Here is a 16,157-nt window from a genome sequence, read left to right as displayed (position 1 = left end):
CACTGTGGTCCTAGCCATCAAGATCGGGAAGGTCTGCTCAGTGCACAAAGGTTCTCTGACCCAGTGCTCTACGCTCTGGCTGGTGGCTGACAGGTGACCAAGTCCCTGAGTCACCTATCAGAGACCATGAACTCCACTCAGCAACCCATGTGGGAAGCTAGCACCGAGCAGCCTCCAATCCCACCGACCCCACAAACGGGCAGCCTGCCCGTCCCTCGCCTGCAGTTATCTGCTTTGGCTGCTGGCCTCTCCTCTCCTTCCATTCGGGTTCCTTTTGCAGGCTGCACCTGGTCCCGGGTCTGCATGGATGGACAAGAGGGCAAAGCAAGGGCAGAAAGTGAGGCCGGACAGAAGGAAAGCAGGAGGGGACCAGGGAAGAGAGTATGTGGGCTTTGGTTGGGGGGGGGTATCATTTACTGCATCACTGGATTCTTCTGTTTTCCCCCAAGTGCCACATCCTAAGTCCCAGTTTCTGATTTTACAGGGAAAAGGTTTTGTGTGCCAACAAACAGGACTCAGAGCTGCAGCCAGCACTTCTGTCTTGTAACCCCAGGGTTGCTACAATCAAACACACGTCAGGAAATGGGGAAAGTCAACCAGCACAGCTGCCTCCAAACACCAACTAGGGGGCCTTCAGCCTTCCGTGTGCATTCAGGTGAGCATCAACGGACCTCAGGACCAGCGCAGGTGCACAAGCCCAGGCACCCAGAGCTCGCAGGAGAGGAAGGGCCGCTCCACTTGGGAGCGCTGTTCACACGGAGCACGCCGCGTGCGGCCCGGCCCCGCCCAAACCCCCACACCGCCAAGTTTGAGCATCAGCAGTAATCCAAGAAAGGGGACAGCCACTCGCTCTGGGCAATGGTTCCAAATCACTCATGGTGCTTTTTAAGACCACAGATGCCTAGAACCATCAAAGACCACGGAGTCAGAGCCTGGGAAGGGTCGAGTCAGACACTGGGAAATGCGGCACATGCACTTTGAAGGCGCTCTACCCACCTGGGACCCAGAGGATGTAGTGGAAAACCCACCGACTGCTTCACAAAGCTCCTAGGTGTTTTCTGCTAAATTTATAAAAATGCCCATTTTTTTTTAAATGCGCTTTTTGCATGAAGACTAGTTGTAAAGTATTTTAATCTTTTTTGTGTATCCTTCAAATTTCCCCATTTCCCCACTTCGCTACAAGTTGAACACAATATTTAATAATTATTCAGGCTCTGTTTGAAGGAAGAAGAAAATACTTTTCCTTCAACATTTTATCTGCAGAGGCAGCGTCACGGCTTCTCTGAGTCAGGCCAGTTTGAAAGCAAGAGAACCGGGCTGAGAGGAAAACAAGTCCGAAGCTGTGACGGCGAACTGTGATCCGGTTCCTGATCTCAAACAAAGCAAGTGGCTTCTTGCTTCTTCCTATTACATGATTTACTCCGTCATTTTCACACTGGTAAATGCTTCACTTTTACAGCTGGTTTGAATAGCCAGGCTGATGTCCCATGATGATGAAGATTCTTGTTAAGGTTAAATTTAGAAAACAATTCAATGACCTGAAAGTACTGCATCCAATTAGGAAGATTCCGGAAGTGACAACTAACAGGAGTCTTTAAAAGTTCCCACTTCCCTGCGTAAGTCACACAGTCTAAGCAGCAGTGTGCTCTCCAGGCTGCATGGACCGAGGGAAACAAGAGCCCTTTTAGTATTTTATAATCATACAGGTTACAAAACAACCTTGCTGACTGGTAATCTATGTGGAAAGTATCCAGTGATTTTGTTTATTTGGTAACAGCCACAAAAGACTGCTTTAGCAAGGGTGTTTCTAAATGTACCTGTAACCACAAGGAGTTACCTTTGCACCTAAGACCTATGGTACCCTCCACCCCCCCATGTCAGCCAGTCATTTCAGTCTCACCAAACAGTCGAGAAACAAAGAGAGCTGTCTGGCAGGCACCAGGGCAGGAGGGAGTGAAGGGCGAACAATGAAACTAAGTCTGATGGCTCACACTGCACCCCCTCAGGCCTCCCTCCATCGCCCCCGCCGCCCCCACCAGCCTTGCGGTCCAGGCTTCCTTCTTTCCATATTGCCTGCCTTTCTGCACCCGGCAGAGGTGCACGGAGCCGGCCAGGTGAAATGCGTTCAGAGCTGCCACTTAAGAAAGTTAAAAGCAGCCAACACAGCTGTTGTCAGAAGTGCTTTCCATGCTCAGGTCTGCACATCTTACTGATTTCAACTCCGGTGCCTGTTGCCTGTGAGCAGTGGGTGAGAGGGGTGGGTGGGGAGGGCCCCGGGCTGGCAAAAAGGGGCAGTAAAACCAACCGTGAGAAAGTGAGCAAGGAAGGGGACCAGGAATGTCAGAGCTGGAGGGCACCTCAGCCACCACAGGGTCCCGACCTCTCCAGCTCACGAGGAGAAAGTTGGGGACGGGGCTGAAATGGACTGTTTCCTGGTGTTCTCTCCTCCACCGGTGGCCTAAAAACACATGGAATGCTCCCGAGGGGAAGAGGAATGAACAGTTAGCTGTCTTCTCCTGAAAAGGTGGCACTGTTGAGGCTGAGAAGGAACCACGACTGTCCCCCATCAACAGGACGGCACGGGCTAGCAGAGGAGTGGAAGAGGAAACTCAGCCGTGTGTGCAGACCACGCCAGGACATGAAATATGCCAGCAGACGCCCACTTCCTCTTAAGACACGATTCCTAGAACCTGGCCAGGCAAACAAAGGGCTGAAGCCACGTGCCCATTGCCTGAGCAACAGCAAACCCCTGGCTGGACACTTGACATCTGGGCTACTTAACGCTGCCCGTTCGGGAGGCAGGGCGCACTGGAAACATGTCCACGAGATGACATGTAGATGTCAGAATGGTATGCACTCGCCGAGAGGCTGGAGAAAACTAACTCTCGAGATCCACAGTTTGCCTCAATGCAATTTAAAACCGTACACTGCTCAAAGCTTCTGGCTGGAACACAGCTAGATTTTAACATCACCAGAGAAGGAGGAGGGCGAGGGGAGAAGACAGGAAAAATGGGTCCTTTTCAGGGTCATTCCAGAGTTCATGTTTAATTTCTGTCCTCTTATGTGTCCGATTTCAGGACTAAGGAGGGAGCTGGGGGCCAGGCACTGGGGGATTCCACAGCAGAGCCGTCTACGAGGAGGACCTCAGTGTGCTGGAGGAGGGGCAGGTCGGGTCATCTCCCAGGCCCTGTTCACCTCTAACACAGCACCAGACGTGGCCAAGTGCTCTATACTATTGCTTCACAGAGGTGAGGCTGGGATCGGGACAGCAGAGGAAGTTAACTGAGCCCCCTGGGCGCCAGCCTTCACCCAGGCCCAGGCGTGTGGCTAACACCACCCCGTGGTCATGAGGTCTCTGGTCAACGGCATGCTGGTCCACATCTGGGTTCGACCTTATCTCAAAGCACTTCCCAATCCTCTGCATTGGGACGTGTCAGGACACAGGGAGGCAGAAGAGGCACCCAGCAGACACACCCCTGGGGCCAGACCATGGGGCAGCTGCAGGGAACTTGACCCTGGCTCTGAACTCCAGCATGACTGCTCATGCCCAAATGCCTGTAAGCAAATTACTTAAGCCTCTCTAAGCCTCGATTTCGTCATGGCAAAATGCGGATAACATCACCCTCATGGGACTGTCACCAAGACTAACTCTGAAAGATTTCTCTACCCACCCTGAATGCTCCCCTCAAGAGACGAGGCCTGCAGCCCCCACGATGGGAACACGGGATGTCAGGGACGGGGCAGAAGCAGACACGGCCACTAAGGGAACAGTGACTGCAGGGGGAGAGGTGGCAAAACACACTTCTACTTATACCCATCCAACCCGTACTCAACAAACTCCCATCTTCCCGGCTCACTTCAGACATCACCAAGTTTTAAACCAGTGAGGACACTTTGGCATTCAAAAGCCAGGCCATGGAAGTGACTGGATTCACCAGTGGGAACTTCTATCAGGCACCAGCGAAGACACAGGCATGGCTCTTGAGAGGAACTACCGGCTGCTGGCCGGGAAGGGAACGTCTGGGCATAAATGGTACCCTCTGAGCAAAGGGCTCCTAGCCGGAGGAGGCGGTGAGAGTGGGGCGTGCAGGGCGAGGCAGGACAAGGACACTCATTGTCAGATCCAGACCATCTGGTGAGAGGAATACTCACTTCTCCAGAGACTGCAGGCGACAAACAGGTGTCACCCAAAAAAGGGTAGCAAGAGAGAACTGCTTTCTTCATTAGAATTGTTGCTTTACTTTGTCAGGCTTCAATGATCTCAAAAAGGTGAGGAAATGATGGCTTGAAAATGCAGCACATACTCCACAAAGCTAGGAATTCTGGCTCCCGTTAAATGAATCCTCTGTGGACAGGCCCTCCTGACCGGCCACCATTCGATGCCTGGGTTCGAAGCCTCACCATGCCAGGAAGAAAAGCCATGTCCACACGGCGGCCAGCCTCAGAGAGACCCTGCGGCGGGCCCTACCCTCCCTGTCTCCCCTGCACCCTCGTTTCCCAGGGACAACTGCCACTCCCTCCCAATGTTCCACCTTGAAAGTAGAAACAGCCTTCCTTGGGCTTCTCAAATCTTCACGGATGGTCCACCCTGAATGAAGCATTTCCATATGGGTAGAGAGTGTGGCTCACACCCAGCTACCATCTCCCCCTGGCCACACCATCCTAAGTCTCCAAGCTACCTGGGGTTGCTGGATTGAGCAACAAAAAATACAGGAGGCCCAGTTAAATCTGAACTTCAGATATACAACAAATATGTCTTCACTATATCCCAAATAGTGCATGGGAAATATTTATACTGAAAATTACTTGTTGCTTATTTTAAATTCAAAATTTAGTTGGTATCCTGCATTTTATCTGGCAATCCTATACCATACAATTCTTTGTTTGGTTTTAGGTCCTATCAATTAATATTTGCACAGTAATCTCCAAAAGGTTAAAGGTCTCGCCCAGTTTGTCCTTACTCCAAAGATATAAATCCTGTTTGAATATTCAGAATTAAGATGAGAACTGTATGGTCATTTGACTACTAAGTACTTGGTATAAAATTATTTAAAGTGTATTTCTTATCTTAAACTTCTCTTAAAAAATTAACATATAAAAACATTTGAAAAATACTTTCGGGATATCTTTTTGGCAACTTAAGCCTGCAACTTAGAATAATATTTATATTTGCATGTCTCTTTGGAATAGCTGACAATTTCAGCATAAACAAAAATTTTAAAAAATTCTAAAACTATTCTGTCACTGATGTTCACAATAAACAGGGGAAGATGTGATTGCCTTAGTGAACTGAAAGGTAGCTGCAAAATTTGCAATATTTCCCTTTATGAATACATGGCAGTGGAAAGAACTTCATGGAATGTTTAGAATTTTAAAAGCTGCTTTGAGGATGCAAATTCTTCTGCCAAAGTCCCCCATCTCCCTAGCTGCCTCCTGTGCATAACCAAGTAGATAATCTTGAGACTCGGTGAGGGATCTGATGGCCCAAGACCATTTCACCTAAAAACACCCTGTTGAACACCTCCCTTCACCAGCAGCCCTCGGAGGCCCAGGCGACGGGAACAGGCCACTCTGGTTACAAGAGCACAGGGGGAGAACTCTTGGCCCCATCAGGCAAGCCCCCTGCTTTTGAGTCTGAAGAAGAGAAGCTAGGAATGGGGATGTGGGAAGAGGGCCCCACTTTCCACCCACCCCTTGCTGCCTCCTCGCCCCTGCTGGCGAGCCCCGGCCTCCCCGCGAGGAAGCGCAGCCCAGGGCGACGGGCCCTCTTACCAGTGTGTGTGAGCATGTGCCTCTGCAGGGAGCTGGCCCAGGGGAAGACCCGCGGGCAGTGGGGGCAGCTGATCTTCTGGAGGCAGTTGGCGTAGGAGTTCCGCTTGGCCCGCAGCAGCTTGTCTTCCGGGGGGCTGCCCTGCTCCTCATCACTGGGCCCGTTGTGGTCTGCGGGGGCCGCAGCCACCTCATCCTGAGCGCCGTCCTCTGCGCTCTGCAGAAAAGGACTGAACTTGTTGGTGTCCGTGGTGGCCAGCATCTTCTCGATGCTGGCGAACTCCCCACTGGAGTCTAGGTCCACCCCACCGCTGCCACGTAGCCGGCTCCTCGTCCCCCTTTTCCGGCCTCTCTTCTTTGACAAGCCAGCCGGTCCCTGCTCTGTGGGTGAGGCTGCCTCTGGGCTGTTGGCGGCCGGGGGTGGGTCGCTGGATTCTTTTGGGCTGGTGGTGTCGGTGGTGGCTTTGGGGATGGTGGCCCCTACGCTGTCGGAAGCGGTGGTGTTACTGCCAGTGTTCGCAGGCCCTGGGTCTGCCACCTTGGTTTTCAGCAAGGTGGGGGCTGAGGACACGGATGAGATGATCTGGGCGATGGAGGCCAGCGGGGGCAGCTCTTCTGTCATGGGGGGCTTTGGCAAGAGCAGTGGGGGCTTGGGGCGCAGTGGCCGCAGCAAGGCTGGGCTGCTGATGAGGGTGGAGTTGCCCAAGACTGGGGAGCTGTTGACCAGGGCTGAGGAGTAGATGGGAACGGCCAGCTGAACGGAGCCCTGCAGGGATGGAGCCGGGGCTTCCAGAGTGCTGGCTGCTGAGGCTGCTGCAGGGGCCTCAGACTTTTCCAGGACTCCGCTGGGCCCCACGGTCACCGGCTGGGTGGGGCAGGCTGGTGGGCAGGGAGAGGTCTGCTCGCTGCTCCCCGGTTCCTGCTCAGGCTTCTTGGCTAATCCAGGGGCGGCCGCATCCTGGTCTCCCCTCCTGAAGTTCTTGGGGATGGACAGGTCGATGGGCTCCAGGGAGCAGTCGTAAGGAGCCGAGGCCGAGGGGCTCAGGAAGGAGGCCACGTTCTCCTGCTTCACCTGGACCAGGGCCAGGCCCTTCTGGGAAAAGTCCAGGGGCTCATTGAAGTCCACTGTGAAGTTGCTGGCGGGTTCCACCTTGACCGCGACGTGGTGGGGCAGAGGCTGGGTGGGGCCTCCGTGAAGAAAGCCGTTTTGGGACTCCAGGAAAGTGGCCAGGGGTTTGCGCTCGCCCAAGGCATCGCCGCCCTCCTCCGCCCTCCCCGGGGCCTCGGCAGACCCGTCGGCGGGGCCCAGGCCATCGGCCGCCAGGACGTAGCTCTCGATGTCGCGCTCGGGCACGTGCAGGTGCTGCTTGAGGACGTGGTGGATGCAGTTGCGCTTCGCCGAGAAGGCAGCGTTGCACTCCTTGCACTCGAAGGGCTTGCGGGCCTTGGGGCAGCCGCCCAGGCCGCGGCCGCAGTGCGCGCGCATGTGGATGCGGAGCGCGCGGTAGTGCTTCAGGTCCTCGCCGCAGAGCCGGCACACCGTGTCGGGGGAGCAGAAGGCGTCCACCATCTCGGCCGCGCTGCTGGTCACGTACTCTATGTTCTTCTCGATGTCCTTGCGCGTGGCCTTGAGGTGCTTCTTGCGCAGGTGCCGCTCGCAGTTGGCCTTGACCGTGAAGGGGTAGTGGCAGATCTTGCAGATGTAGGGTCGCTCGCCGCTGTGCGTGCGCAGGTGGCGGATGAGCGCGGCCTTGTCGGCGGCGATGTAGTCACAGATGTTGCACTGGTAGGGCGAGATGCCCAGGTGGGAGCGCACGTGTGCGCGCAGCACCCCCGAGAAGGCGAACACCTGGTTGCAGAAGCGGCAGGGGTAGAGCACCTTGCGCATGGCGGGCGTCTTCTTGCCGCCGGGCCCCGTCATGATGGCCTTGAGGTCCCCCTCCGTGATCTCCTGTTTGACCTTGGCCTCCATGCTCAGGGGTAGCAGGGCCTCGATGATGCTGTCCTGCTCCAGCTGCGTCTTCATCTCGGCCTGGCCTGGCAGCTCGGCGCGCGGCTGCTGCAGGAAGAGTGGGGCAGCCGCGTTCGGCGCGGCCCCCGACTTGGACTGCAGCAGGTGGGCGTTGGAGGCCGCCTCCACTGAGCCCTTGAGCAGCTTCAGCGGCGGCGGTGGCAGGCTGGGGCTGATGCAGCCCGGGGAGGCCTGCTGCGCGTTGACCAGGGGCGGGGGTGTGGAGGTGGCCACCACCGTACGCGGGGTGACCAGGGGCTTTGGCTTCAGGGGGGGCATGTGTTTGAAGATGGCCTGCAGAGGGGCAGCGGGGGCCTTGGACAGAGGCGGAAGACTGATCTGAGGAGGGGCGGAGGCCGCCATCTTCAGGATCTGCTGGATGTCTGCCAGCTCGATGGCCGACTCTCCGGAGATGGGCTTGACCACAATACTGCTGTCAGGCTGGATGAGGAAGCCCTTCTGGAAGGGCTGCAGGGACAGATGCTTCATGCTCTCCTTGGTGGCCGGGAGGACGGTGAGAGAACCGCCCAGGGAAGCAGCTTCGAAAGGAGACAGACTCAGCAAGCTGGCGCAGCCGGGGTCCTGAGGTAGCTGACACTTGAGTGTCTGGAGCTGTATTGCTTGGTTGTCATCCGGCAGCGGCTCCTCGGCCGGGGCTGGCCTGGCGTCGGCGGTGTGCTGCAGGCCCAGCAAGGCCAGGAAGACCTTCTGGTCCAGGGCGTCGCCGGGCAGGGCCCTGGCTTGCAGCCGCTCCCGTCCCTGGTCGGCAGCGCCGTGGGTCTGCTTGTGCAGGGCGAGCGAGGAGAGCATGGGGAAGGCCTTGTCACACGTGTCGCAGACATAACGGTGCTGCTCGCTGATGCACCTGCGCAGGTTCGTCTCACACCAGGCCTGCATGGAAGCCGGGCGAAAGCAAGGGAACAGAGAGCAGCATTTAGAAATGATCACGAGCTGAGATGCAGAAGTACAGCTGCCCTGGGACCTGGACCTTCTCCACAGCAGGGAGGGCGTCGACCTTCCCCTGCTCGCTACCTCCGGGACCAAGTAAGGAAAGCAACAAAGCATCTTTCGAGTCCTATCAGCTTGAGGCACGACACCCGGCCTCAGGGAATCTGAGCAGAGAAGCACTGAGGTGCCCCAAAGTAGTAATACCACAGAGGTAGGGTGAATTCTCTTCAAACGTGACTGTGGGGGAGGGCGCTGCCTTGGGGAGGGGCATGAGGGAGCGTCACGGGGGGGGCACATGAGTGCACACACATGGACATATGCATATGGGTCACTTTCGGGTGTACACACATGGACATGTGCTTATGGGCACATCCACAAGGAATAAGTCATTGAGCTTGGGGCTTCTGCACTGGAACAATTTCACTGCTGATAAAAACAGTTCCAAAGTAATTTTAGCAGGTGTTTTATAAGCAAAGAACAAATACAGTTCAGGTTACTAATGACCCAAAATATTTTTGTAGAAACTACAACATTGGAAATTGATTGTGATACAGATATTCAGGAGATACTTAAAACTTACAAATTCAATTCAGCGAGATCTGGGCGGGGTAGGGAATAATTCACTTTAAACCTAATTGCCCCCAAAACGCACTGATGAGCAGGACTCATACACCAGTTAACATGACATTCAACACAAAGTAAAAGGCCACCTACCCCTCTGACCTCAACAACCCAATGAGACAGAAAGGGCCAAGCTGCATTTCAAGGGACAGGTGTTGTTAAAGAGACAAAACCCAAATGACAGCATTTTAAGGAGAGGAACCCCCGGGGGAGGAAGTCCCGTCCAGCCCCGCGGAGCGCGGAGGTGGCTGCCGGTCACGGGCGGACTGGGATACCTGAGAAATTCGAGGAAACTTCCTGCAGGAGAAGTCGGTGAAGCCCAGGTCGTGGAAGCCGGCAGGGATGGAGGGGTTGTTCTGGATGAAAGGCCTCCCCACCGCGTCCCTGGGAAGCTGCTTGTGGACAAGTGCGTTGTGGCGGAGCAGCCCTCGATGTGTTCGAAAGGTGACGCAGCAAATGTCACACCTACAAGAAGACAGGGCGGGACGTGAGGAGGCAGCCAGGTCAGTTTCCACCTGTCCGTTAGCCTGTGTTTTCTGTTTTCTGCTGCTTCACCTCGACTGAGCAGCAGAAAGACGAGAGGACATCAAGAAGCCAGTGAGCAACAAAAACCTCTTCCTTTTTAAAAAAAAAAATCACCTATGTCCTTCCAGACTCTGGATATCCGGTCTTTGCAGACGGCCCAGGTGGGAACCTGGGGCCACCTGCTCTTACCTACCTTACGCCATGTGGAGAGAACTTCCCCCACCCTGGCTCTGTGGATTCTGATTATCAAGAACATTCAAAAGCCAAAATTTACACAGCAGCTAGAGCAATCACGTCAGCACCCCTGGTGTGTGACTGGGATAACACGATAAATTCTCCAACTGAGTTAGCCGCACATGACAACGACTGTGTCTTCAATTCTGGTATCATTACCTCCTATTATTTAAGAAACAAGCGGAGCCCCCAAGTATTGAGCCCATGCTAAGTCAAGGGCACCCCACGACCTGGCAGGTGGGGTGGGCATCCTGACCTTCATCTTCCAGATGAAAGCACTGAGGCTCAAAAAATGTTAAGCCACGTGGTTGAGGTCACACAGCCAGTAAGAAGCAAAGACAAAACGTGAGCCCTGGTCCTACTCCCACCCTCACCTACCGCAGAGCCGTCTCCCTATCCTAGAAAGACTCTGACAAACGCGGTCTATCTAAGACTGCATCACGCTTCGCTTCAGAGACGACCGCATGTATCTTAACAGTTCAGGGCCGCGCAGATGCGCAACAAAGTCCACTCTGTAATGACGTCTCATTTCCTCCATGGGTCACACCAGTGTTGTCTTCTAGGTCTTCACTGAGAACCATCTTAATAACCAACTATCACTATGAGATCATCCATATCCTTTAGACCTGTGAATACAGTAGCCGCGAGAGACACACATGGCTATTTACATTTAAATGTAAATAAAATGTCCTCAGTCACATGAGCCCTGTCTCACGGGCTCAAATGTACCAGGCACTCCAGGATCACCAGAATCCCGCTGGACAGCACCACGTGCCCGGCATCGTCCTAAGGATTCACATGTCCAGACACATTTTACCCCCCCAAAAACCCTTAAGGGGGTCTTATTCCTGTTTTACAGAGAAGGAATCTGGGGCCCAGAGGGTAAAGCAGCCTGATCAGGCTTACACCACACACACCTTAATGGAAGCTTTTTCCGCTTTGAAATTCTTCCCTGGAAATAAAAGTGCTAACGGGATCACCTGTGAAGCAGCTGAGCTGGCATCTGTGTGGCACTGAGACAAGTGCCACGTGTGTGTGGCTCTGTCCCCCTAGTGGGCGGTGGCCGTCGCAGCCGCCCCGGGACCCCAGCCTCCTGGCCCCGCCGCTGAGGCGGCCACATCTCACCGTCAAGATTCCTGTCATCGTGCAATTAAATTCAGCCGGCTGGGCTCCCACGAGCCACTCAAAGCACAAACTCCTTTTGAGGGACTTCCGCTTAAGCTCACTGGTGCCCCAAGTTCTCACAGCCCCGGCCCGCACTGAGCAGCTTCCTTCTCTCCCAGCTCCGCTCCTGGTAACCCCTGGCATTGTTCAGACTTTCTCTCCCCAACCCTGTCCTCTTCCCCCTCTGTTCTGGCTGGGCCGGAAGCAGGTGAAGTCCAGGGAGCTGTGGGAGCTGGAGGCCTGTCGGTGCCTTCCCTGAGAAACGAGACTCAGAGGACAGGAAAGACTGGACAAGTGAAAAGGCAGCTAGAGAGCCATCACCCGGGGCGCCAGGCCGGTCCCACCTGACGTCCACGATAGCTCACTCTTCCCGAATGAGCAGTCGGCACCGACTACACGGACTTCATGTAGAGTATTTGCAAAGGGTTTAAAATTACTTTCTACCAGCGCTGGGACATTGCAACAAATCCTTCAGCTCGTTTCATCCCGATGACCCAGGGAGTGCCGACTGTCCCCCTACGCCGAAGTCCAGGCCTGGTCTCGCTTGCCCTGGGAACACAGCACGGCTGCCTCTGTCTAGCAGAACAGGGCTCGTTAATCAACGTCAGGTAACCGGGGGGCCACATAAAAAAAGTCACGCACACGTTCAATATTTCACTCAACCTAAAACATGCTCAGTGGCTCCTCATTAGCTGTGGATTCTGTGTTTGTGAATTTGCCTGCTTGATAACGAGTATCTGTAAACCTGAACCAACGCTCCCAGCGTTCCTGGACTCGCAGCACAGCAGGGCGGGAGGAACGTCCCTGCCACGCACGTTCCCACTGGGCTCGGACAAGGAGATGCTCTGCCTTCTCGTTTCAGTGCCTGCTGTCAATGAGCCTCCTTTCCACCGTCTGCATGGTGCCATGTCTCTAGTGTTTTAATGCTGCTTCTTACGATTCTGCTGTTTAAACTGGTGCCCAGGCGTGGTGCTGAAGTGCTGTCTGGTGTCCCTAAGGGCAAGAAGCCTGTGACGTGCTTCACAGAGAAGACGTGTGTGAGCTGAGCTGAGCTCAGGTGTGAGCTGCCGTGCAGGCAGCACTCATCCACTGTGGATGAGTCAACGGCATATACTAAATACTGTCTTTAAGCAGAAATGCACTTAATAAAAAGTTATGTCTGGATCAGTTGATAAAAATGTGACCAGAGGCTCATAGGAAGCTAACCCTGTTTCCCCCAGGAATGATGGTTCAGTGTCCACTGATTCTGTGTTTGTGGAGACTTCACAGAACATTAACTACTGTGAGTAACAAAAACCCACTGCACACTTGATTGGCCCATCTTCTCATGGAAGGCCAAGGACTTACACTTGAGTCTCGTTCCACCAAGTGATGATCCAAGTTGCTGTCACTACTTTTAGATTCTTTAAGGCCTAGCATGAACTTAGATTTTTGCAAACTAAATTAAAGCAGCATCCTAGGTTTTTATGATTATTTCTCAACTGTTCACAGGTGTCTTGCCCACCCTAAATTTGATAGCAAAAAAACAAACAAAAGGAGGGGGAGAACAGCTCAGCGGTAGAGCGTGTGCTCAGCATGCACGAGGTCCTGGGTTCTATCCCCAGTATCGTCATTTAAACAAACAAACAAAACTGTCCAATCAGGATTATATACAAGTCTGCCCAATTCAGTTTTCAGGGATTACTCTTAAAAAAACCCCCCAAAAAAGTATTTCACTGGCTTGTACAAATTTTAATTAAAATACAGCAAATAATTACAAGTATAACAGACATCAAAAGGTTGGGAAGGGGTAATACTGACTCCTGGGAGCCTGAGAGTCTCCTGCAGGAGGTGAGCCGGTGGGCCTGAGCACTGGGCTGCAAGCTTCTTGAGCCGCACGCCACCTTATAGTTATTTAAAGTGTTTTTGAGCATGCATTCCATGTCGGTTTGTTTGAGAATCGTGTAGATTATGCATCTTCATGTGTTTATACGCATACATATATTTGCATGCATATGTAATATACCAGGTCTATCATAAAATAGAAAACCAGAAAATTTTAAAGTGTGAGCAAAGAAAAGTTCTATTATTTTGCTCTTGTGTCTCAGAGATCTTTCTGAACACCCTCCTCTTTTGAGACTATGGCACTAGGGCAGGGTCTACTGGCCGTGAAGTGAGTATTCTGCGTGAGGGCATCACGTACGTGTAGGTTTACATGAGGGAATGGAGAGGGTCTTGGAATCCGGCAATGAGAATTTACTCATCCTAAACACTGAGTTTGCAGGGGAAGGGTATAGCTCAAGTGGTAGAGCGCATGCTCAGTATGCAGGAGGTCCTGGGTTCAACCCCCAGTACTTCCTCCAAAAATAAATAAGTAGACCTAATTACCTCTCCTCTGCAAAAATAAATTAAATAAAATCTTAACACTGAGACTGCACCATTTATCTTGACATATCTACCTCCTCCTCCATTCTCTTGTTCACCTTCAAATCCCTGTTTCTGGCATCTAGGACTGAGTTTCACACCCAATAGGCACTTGATACACACGTGGCAGAATTAACCAGCGCCAGCCACAGGCTGTGTCCTCTGAGGGGGATGGTCTCAGGGACCAGAGACGTGGGGAAAGGGGAGTCAGACTGGGTGACCTTGGACGTATCTCAGCCGCCTGCTGTGTAAAATTCCCCAAACGTGCCTGAGATAAGAATCCCCTCATGACCTTGTTAAAAAACTGGATACCTGGGGCCACTGCAGTTGGACTATAATCAGAATGACTGGAGGATGGACCTAGGCATCTGTATATGAACAAGCACACCAGGTGCCTCTTACAGTCAGACAAGTTTGGAAAATAAATTACAGTGAGAAAGAAGTAAGCAGTTCGAATCTATGAACAACTTAGGCTACGAGCTGGGGAGAGCTCTCGCCCCTCCCTGCTGTGAGCCTCATCCTCCTTCTGTGTTTGGGGACCTTGAGAGTTACTGTGAGTAACAGGTTAACAACATGCTCGGAGAACTACCAAGTACTAGACCACATTTAACCATTATTTTATAGTGCTGGGAACAAAAGAAACCAGGAATAACCCATTTCCTGGCAATCACAGCAAACACAGAAATGCAGGAAAAATGGAATTTTCATCTCAGAAGGATGCACTCTCTCCTCTTGCTCTCGAGAACTTCACAGCTGTTGTTTAATCTTGAGACTCGCAGGGAGAAATGTGTGTTCTCTCTAGTTATGCCTCTGCCCTGCACCCCCTGCTTCAGCATCTCGCCTGCACCCCTCCTGCGGCCACGGCCCGCACATGCACGCAGAGCCTTCTCGTGACGTCCAGGCAAGGCCACCGTCCACCCACCTTTGTTTCCACAGAATTTCAACCTATGTATCTGTCTTCTGAAAAGATACAGAATGTCATCTCACAAACAAACTTCTCAAAAGTGATAGAGGGGAAAAAAAAAAGACCTACTCTGAAATCAGAAGCACAACAAGAGGCTGGTTAAAAAGAAGGAAAAAAACCCTCACGGAAAAACACTGCCTCCCATCGTGGAAAACTGTCACCCAGAGATGTTCAGACCGCCCGTCAGCCAGACACCCCCACAGCCCAGTGGAGGTCACTGCAAATGCGCAGCGATGCTGCTGGCTGCAGGCACTGACTGTGGCTTCTTCTGACCTTACTTGGGTCTGTCAGCTCCATCACGGCCCGGCCATTGGTCGGGTGGTCCCCACCACTCTCCCCTCACCCCAGGCTTGGGGGATCTCACAACCCTGCCAGGAACTCGTGAACAGCACGCTGTAAAATATTTAGATGGAGTGGAACTGCACTTAGAGTCACAGGAGAGGGGAGTGCCGGAGGACGAGTTCATTTCGCAAGTGATCAGACGACGTGCCAGAGGGAGATTTTACAGATCCGAGAGGCTGCTTTCAGATTTTTCTGGCAACAGAGTGGGCCCCTAAGTTGGAAACTGAGGGTAACTTTTCCAAATGGAAACTAACTTTGCTGTCAGTAAGATAAATGCAGTTAGTGGGGGAAAGTGTATCTACATGTAGGATTTAAAGAAGCTAGTAAAATTCCATCTACTCTTTGAGAACAAAACTTTTTTTTTTCTTTTTAAATCACATACTGAAACGGATTTCCATAAGGAAAACAAAAATGCACCAATGGAAAAAACTCCAAAGGACAATTTAAGGTGAGACACAGGGACAAAGGCTAACGTGGACACCCAGCCTGCCCTCGGCTTCCGGAAGGATGACCACCTGTAGGTGAACTCCAAATCTCTGCTCACAGAAAAGCGTGTTTCTGTGCCCAAGGCAGTTCACCAGAGCCACTCCTCCCAGAGGACACCTGAATTCCATGTGTTAGCAAATGCTTCTATGCGAGAGTAAGAACACGGAGTGCAGAACACCAGGGTAGGTGTTTCCATCCCTACTCTCGGCGCTAGGGTTCCTGCCTCTGGCAGGGGTCCGGCCTCTGGCAGGGCTGCTTGGTCCCCGGGGCAGGGCTCCAGTGGCTCTGATGGAGGTGGGTGGGTGGGGGGAGCTGAGGTTCTGGGGTGTGCAGAGTCTGGGCTTCTAGAAGCAGAGGGGAGAAGCAGCCGTCTAGTTGTCTTCTCTGCCTGCTGTAGCAGCACCCGCAGTGTCACTGAGGGGGGCAGGGCAGGTGTGAAGCAGAGACGGGGGGCTGGGGTGGGGGTCCCAGGGGAGGGAAGTGCCTCCTGGCGGCATGCAGGGGAGTGAGCCAAGTTTCCACTGTGGCCCCCGGAGTACAAAGGCACAGGTGGCAGGATGGGGGCTGGAGGGAGGCACTGAGATCCCAGAGAGCCCTCACCACATGCTCGACCCACAGTCCCTCCTCCTTCAGAAATCAAACGGATGCGCACCACCCCTCGGCACACTGGCTCTGGCCTTGACATTGGCC

At 53.2% G+C, this 16,157-nt stretch overlaps 1 protein-coding gene across 7 annotated transcripts in view; it reads right to left on the bottom strand.

Moving 5' to 3' along the window:
- RREB1 (ras responsive element binding protein 1) overlaps positions 1-16,157 on the bottom strand; it is a 163,895-nt gene that overhangs the window by 10,920 nt on the left and 136,818 nt on the right. For all 7 annotated transcript variants that reach the window (XM_074348056.1, XM_074348054.1, XM_074348059.1 and 4 more), the window contains 2 exons: positions 9,625-9,814; positions 5,773-8,671 (listed from right to left, as the gene is read on the bottom strand). In XM_074348056.1, coding sequence (XP_074204157.1) covers positions 5,773-8,671; positions 9,625-9,814 — 3,089 coding nt within the window. The remainder of the gene's footprint in view (positions 1-5,772; positions 8,672-9,624; positions 9,815-16,157) is intronic.

Source organism: Camelus bactrianus, chromosome 20, assembly GCF_048773025.1.
Source record: "Camelus bactrianus isolate YW-2024 breed Bactrian camel chromosome 20, ASM4877302v1, whole genome shotgun sequence".
Taxonomy (NCBI): domain Eukaryota; kingdom Metazoa; phylum Chordata; class Mammalia; order Artiodactyla; family Camelidae; genus Camelus; species Camelus bactrianus.
The sequence above is the reverse complement of the archived record's forward strand: the minus strand, read 5'-3'. Positions and strand labels throughout refer to the sequence as shown.